This window comes from Plasmodium relictum, assembly GCF_900005765.1.
Source record: "Plasmodium relictum strain SGS1 genome assembly, contig: PRELSG_00_v1_55, whole genome shotgun sequence".
NCBI lineage: Eukaryota > Apicomplexa > Aconoidasida > Haemosporida > Plasmodiidae > Plasmodium > Plasmodium relictum.
The window spans coordinates 1-7,409 of NW_021628711.1; the positions used below are offsets into that span (position 1 = coordinate 1).

General features: G+C 18.0%; 1 protein-coding gene and 1 pseudogene across 2 annotated transcripts; one reads left to right on the forward strand and one right to left on the reverse strand.

The window, feature by feature from the left end:
* Nucleotides 1–578: 578 nt before the first annotated feature.
* PRELSG_0004650 lies at nucleotides 579–1,228 on the reverse strand (annotated as a pseudogene). Its single transcript is given in 2 exon segments — nucleotides 579–884; nucleotides 886–1,228. Coding segments are annotated over 2 exon segments (649 nt in total).
* Nucleotides 1,229–6,908: 5,680 nt separating this feature from the next.
* PRELSG_0004700 (fam-f protein) lies at nucleotides 6,909–7,409 on the forward strand (the record flags this gene model as incomplete). Its single annotated transcript, XM_028676479.1, has 3 exons — nucleotides 6,909–6,950; nucleotides 7,018–7,076; nucleotides 7,156–7,409. Coding segments are annotated over 3 exons (355 nt in total), but the record flags the coding sequence as incomplete, so codon positions are not given.

The following is a 7,409-nucleotide window of genomic DNA, read 5'->3' on the forward strand; positions in this document are numbered from 1 at the left end:
ATACATCTTTGTAATTTAAAAAAAAAAAAAAAAATTAAATATTTTTTTTTTTTTAAGAGTTTTATAAATGTTATGTTATGTTATGTTTTAATTTTTAGTGTAAATAAAAATTAAAAGAAAGAAATATTAACTTAGTAAAAACTTAAGAGATAAGAGAAATGTTTATGTATTATTCAATGTATATTTTTGAAATAACATTGAATATCATAAAATTTTGACTTAATAAATTGTTATAAATTATTTGTATGTTTTTAATTAAAAGAAGATATTAATTCTTTGTAAATAAAAACTCATTTATAACTGTTAATAGGTTTATTAAAAGATGCAGTAAAATTTAACTTCAATTAAATATTATGCATCATAAGAAAACAGTATATATATATATATAATAAAAACGAATATATATATATAAACGTATACTTAGTTATACATGCTCTTTATTAATTTGTTTGTTTAATACTCTAGCAAAGTCATTAAACGGGCAATTAATAAACCAGTTATACATGTTCTTTATTAATTTGTTCGTTTAATACTCTAGCAAAGTCATTAACCAGGCAATTAATAAATCACTATTAGAAATTTTTGTATGTAACCTGAATTTGAACTTTGTTTATTTGATGAATTAATTTTCGTTTGCTTTTGTTTCCAATTATATTTATCACAACTCTCATTTGAAAATGTACTCATATTGATCAATGTACAATTGTGAGAAGTTTTTAAATCTTGATTATTTCCATTGTTATCACTTATACTCCATGTATTATTTTCTTCATTTATCTATCGATTATAACTTAAACAATCATCCTTTTTCTAGCTCATTTTTAGGGAATGAAAACATATGTTTTTTTTTTCACAGAAATTTATTATCGACTTTTTTTTATCTCATTTCTTTTGGATAATTACTAGAAATTCTTATACATCAAAGATGGTGGCATTGACCTATTTTTGTATTTATATGTTGTTCAATTTCTTTCCATGCTTCATAAGGATCTCTCTCAATGTTTAATGTTATCTCTTTTTCTCCCATAAATTTTTCTTTTGTATCATCTACGTTATCATTGAATTCTCTACAATATCTTCTTTTTTCTACCATATTTTTTTCCGTATTAATATTCTCAAGTTTTTTATCAAAATCTCTAGTAATTTTTTTCTTCCATTCATCATATTGAGCTCCATACTGTTAGGAACTTATAGTTTTTCTTCTTTTAATTTCTTTTTTAGTATTCATTCAATCTTAAATTGTAGTTATGTTCGTATTTTCTGTTATTTTGCTTTAATATACGATTTAAAGAAAGTATATATATATATTTATACAATCATTCAAATGCTAATTTTATATTACGTTAACATAGTACTAAATCATTTAAATAATGTAAATAAAAACAATAGCATTAGTGAAAAATGTAAAGTTATTTATTTTTACTTTTGTATAAAAATCTTCTAAAATTTTTATGTGTAAATTAGATAAATTTGTAAATACATTATTTTTTAAGTTACTATAATATCATTAAACATATTTATAGCTTTTATATTGAGTTGTTATATTTTCTAAATGTGATTATTTCGTAATAGGAAGTTGTTTATAATTTTTTTTCAAGGTAATTATTAATAATATAGTTATTTTTAGATAAAATTAATGTCTCTGATTTATCAGTTGCCCGCTTAATGACTTTGTGATTTATTAATTGCACGTTTAATGACTTTGCTAGAGTATTAAACAAACAAATTAATAAAGAGTATTGTATAACCAAATATACGTTTATATATATATATTAATTTTTAATTATTATAAATGAGTTTTTATTTACAAAGAATTACTTATTCTTTTAATTAAAAACGTACAGCAAACTATAATAATTAATAAAGTCAAAATTTTATTATATTCAACGTTATTTCAAAATATACATTGAATAATACATAAACATTTCTTTTATCTCTTAAGTTTTAATAAGTTAACATTTCTTACTTAATTTTTAAAACACAAAAGTCAAAAACATAATATGAAAAAAAAAATAATTTCGACCACAAAAAAAAAAAAATATATTTAATTTTTTTTTTTTTTTTTAATTACAAAGATGTATATATTTTTAATTAAACAAACAAAAAAAAAATAATTTTATTTTTTTTTTCTTTTATTAACTAGCGTCAGTGCATGGCTAACTTGTACGTACACAAGTAGTAAACTAGATTAGTGTACTACAAAAGGTTAATAACTAATTTTATTAACCACTTTGCTAGAGTATTAAACAAACAAATTAATAAAAAGCATTTATAACTGAGTTAAATTATATTGTTTCTTTTAATAGACTTATTAATTGTTATAATTAATTTTTTTATAAAGAATTACTTATTCTTTTAATTAAAAATATACAGACAAATTATAACAATTTATAAAGTCAAAACTTTATATTATTCAATGTTATTTCAAAATATATATTAAATACAACATTGATTTATTAATTGGATATCCAAAGACTCAAATAAAAGTAATGAATATCCAAGTTAATAAAGAGCAAATTTTAGGACTCCTTTATAATTTTGTATTATAAATAAAATCTATAATACAAAATTAATTAAATCACTAAAATTTTTTAAATCTATAAAAGTTCAAAAAAAAATAAAAGCAATCCACTTGCTAATCTTTTCCATTCAAAATTTTTTTTCCAAAAATCTCTTTCTTTTCTCTCAAAAAAAAAATAAAACATGCAAAAAAATAAAAAATTAAAAAAAAAAAGATATAATATAATTATAACCGAGATGTGTCTTAAAAAAATTATATAATTAGACACACTAAGTTAGCCAAGGTTCTAATAGCTTAATCTTTTAGCATGCAATATTTTCCTAAAAAAGACATAATTAAATTTCAAATATTTAAAATGCATATTAATTAAGGGCAATGGATTTATTCATTGACCAAACATAAACATAATTCTTTTATCTCTTAAGTTTTAATAAGTAAAAATTAATTCTTATTTAATTTTTAAAAACACAAAAGTTAAAAACAAAACAAAAAAAATAATTTCAACAACGAACAAAAAATAATTAAAAAAAAAATATAAATTAAAATAAATAATTTTTTTTGAGAGAAGAAATTATTTTTTTTGTTGTGTTTTTGACTTTTGTGTTTTAAAAAATTAAATAAGAACTAATTTTTACTCATTAAAAACTTAAGAGATAAAAGAATTATGTTTATGTAATATTCAATGTATATTTTGAAATAACTTTGAATAAATTAATGTTCTGACTTTATTAATTGTTATAGTTTGTCTGTGTGTTTTTAATTAAAAGAATAGGTAACTCTTTGTAAATAAAAACTCATTTATAACAATTAATATGTTTATTAAAAGAGGCAGTAAAATTTAACTCAGATTAAATAGTATGCATCATAAGAAAACCATATATATATATAATAAAAACGAATATATATATATATAAACGTATACTTAGTTATACATGCTCTTTATTAATTTGTTTGTTTAATACTATAGCAAAGTCATTAAGAGGGCAATTAATAAACCAGCTATATACATAGAAAGTTATATGAAAAGGAAGATTTGCCTTGCTAGGAAATAGTTAAAAATATAGTTTGTATATATAATAACACATCACATGATGCTATTGGAGAAACACCTTATTTTTCTGTATACGGACTTGATTATATATGTCCAGGTTTTTGAAGAATAACACCGGAAACAACTAGGAAAATGAGGACCATTTATCTAAACGATCGATCAAAAAAAGCGAATGGAGATTTTATTAAAATAAAGGAAAATCCTTTAATTAAGAATAAAGTAGTTAATAAAAGTGTGAATATTAACTTTTTTTATATAATAACTAGCTAAAATAACAATGAAGAAATTTAGCTTAGCACACAATATTATTAATGCCGATCATGCATTTTTAGCTAAATTAAAAAAAAAAAAAATTCTTTAATTAATTTTTTTTTTTAACATTTTGATTTTGTAAAGAAAGATATTATTTTTAATTTTTTAGTTCCTTTTTATTAGGAAAAAAAATGAAGAAATTTTAAGAATATATAAACTTAAGTAAAAGATATTATCTTTAATCAAAGATATCATATATGTATGTTCATATAAGATATTTGTTACATGTTAAGTATATGTTGACTATTGAATACTTGTAAATTATTAAATAATTAAACACTTTATCACCTTTATGCAACTTCACTAAAAAGTAAAAGAATAAACAAGTAAAAAGATTAAAATTTATAAAAATGCTCTTTATTACATTGCTCATTCTATACCTCAGCAAAGTCATTCAATGGACAATTAATAAATCATAAAGAGATTAAAGTGAGGGACATTATATTTTATGAATTGTTCCAATATGGTTAATAAAAAATGTTATTAACCTTTTGTAATGCATAGAGTTAGCTTACTACTTAGGAAAATATAAGTTAACCATACACTGATGCTAGTTATAAAAAAAGAAAAGATTTTATTTTTTTTTTTGGATTATGTTTTTGAATTGAAAATAGAATTAATTTTTACTGATATAAAAATTGATATACGAAAAAAATAACTATAGAAAAACTTTTTATTTCTTTTAATAAATAAAAGGCATAATGTTTGTGCTGCGTTCGATTTGTATATTTTGAAATAACAGTGAATAATATAGAATTTAATTATGTTATTTGTTATAATATAATTATTCTTTGTAAATAACTGTATATTTGCTAAAGTGAATATAAGTATGTTAATATAGAATTACTTATTTCAAATTAAATAGTATATATATGATTAATAAAAAAATGTTATTAATCTTTTTTAATATAAAATTAGCTTTCTAATTAGGAAAATAGAAGTCAACCATGCATTGATGCCAGTTATAAAAAAAAAAATATATATATATATAAATACAGCTATATTTTTTTGTTTATTTTATTTTTCTTTTTTTTTTGTGAAATTATTGACGTTTTTAGTTGAAAGATTATTAATTTTTAATTGAAAGATAAAAATTAAAGAGTAATCCATATAAGGTTTATATTGTATTTTATTTGTATATTCTGAAATAATATTGAATAACTTATAATTTAATTTTTGCTATTTGTTATAAATTTTGTGCTTGTATTTAATTAAAAGAACATGCATATTTTTTATAAATAAAAATACATTTATAAAAGTAAACATATACCTGTTAATCTTTACAGAATTGTTTAATTCAAATTAAATATTATACATTACAAAATGCTATTATATGTAATAAAATATGTATATATATATATATATATATATATATACAAATCTGTATATTTGGTTTGCATGCTCTATATTAGTTTATTTGTTTAATATCCATGTATGATAATATGTATATATACTAAAAATCATTATATTTAGTTATATATGATTTTTATTAAGTTGTTTGTTTAATATCTTAGCAATGTCATTAAACAATAAATTAATAAATCAATAGTATAATTATATAAGTAATTTATACAATTTTTTATAATAACTGATATTTTAATAAACTAAAAAGAAATTTATCTATATGCCTTTTGAATGTTTAAAATACTATAAGCTTATTAGAACAGCAAGTTAAAAAAATAATTAATGTTTATTATTAATGGAATAAAATAAAAAGAATTTTTTTTGTTTAATGCATTTAATATAGAATTAAGAAAAAATAAATTATGTTAAATAAAATAATATATCTCAAAAAAATATATTTATAAATCAAGATAAATGATAATATAGCAAAATATAATTTAACTGAAAAAGTATTGAGATAAAATAAAAATAAAGTTAAAAACAATAAATAAATTATAAAATAAACCTCTTATATAATCATATTTTTTTTTTTTAACAAAATTCAAACGTCAAATTAGAATATGTTATATTTAATGAAATATGATTAGAAAGGATTTCATTATATCTTTAATTTCTAAGAAATATTTTACATCATCTATAAATTATGTAAACCTTATAAAATCATTTTTCTTTTTTTATAAATAAAAAAAAAAATAATTCATTGCATGCTTATTCTATTAAGGATATTAAATGATATACTAAAACGATTAATTATAATCTCTTTCTAAAATGAATATATACAAATCAATTTATTTTTTCATAAAAATATTATTTAAATTTTGTTATAGAATTAGTTTACATTTTATGCAACAAAATTCATTAAAATAGAAAAAAAGATTAATATTTATTATATTTCTAGCTTTTTTTTTTTATTAAATTTATTTTTTGTATACATTAATTTATGCTCTTTAACTAAAAAAAAATAAAAATAAAATACTATATATTAAAAAAAAAAAATAAAACAAATTATAATTTTAAATATATTTAGCTTTAAATTTTAAAATAAATAACGTTAATTCATACTAAAAATATTTTGAAAAATTATTCGATTTACTATTTTTTAATAGAATATTTTTAAAAATTTAAAATTTACTCTTTTAGTTTTTTAATGAAATTCATTTAATATCTATTAAAAAGAAAAAAAATTAAACAAAAAAAATAATAATAATTTAAGTTATTTTAATATATATTTTTAATTTTTATTAAAAATAATGAATTGACAGAATATAAAGGATTAAATATACATAATTATCTATTTTAACTTAAAAAAAAACCAGCAGATTCTTTAAGTGCTCTATTAAAGAATATATAAAAGAACATAGTTTTTAAAGTATAAAATGTACATATTAATTAAATGAGAACTGAAAAATATTTATAAAATTTTAAAGTACAATATTGTTTTAAATTCAATAAAAATGTGTGTTTTATTTTTCATAATAAACAATTAATCAAATTTTTTATGAAAAAAAGATTTAAATAAAATAATTTTCTTTTTAGTATGCAGATAGAATTTAAAAATTTTATTATGCCTAATTTTTTGTTTAAAAATATTCTAAAAATATATGATTAAACAAATTTCAAATGAAAAGCCGTTTATTTCTAATCTCTCATTTTAATTTTTTAGTAATAATATTTAAATTACTTAAAAAAAAATGATTCATTATGTATTTTTTTTCTTGATTCTTTATAGTGTATAATAGCAATAAATATTAACTTCTATGGTATTAACGAATATTACAACTCAAACAAGTATTTAATTTAATTCTGTGAAAAAAATGTTGCATTATCGTAATAAATTATATAATCATTCTTCTTTATATTTTATTAGATACAAACCTAAATTTGTTAGGTATAAAGAAATACAATTAATAAGAAATTTAGCAGAAGTATTCAATTTTACAGATAAGGATATATTAAATGATGAGGGCCTTACAATAAAAGAGGTACAATTACTGTATAATATGAATGAAACAAAAGATGAAGATACAGCACTTAAAGAATTCTTTGGTGATCCGAGACTTTTATTTGTAAAATTGGTAGATTTAATATTTTTAGGAAATTTTAATGAAAAATTGAAACAAG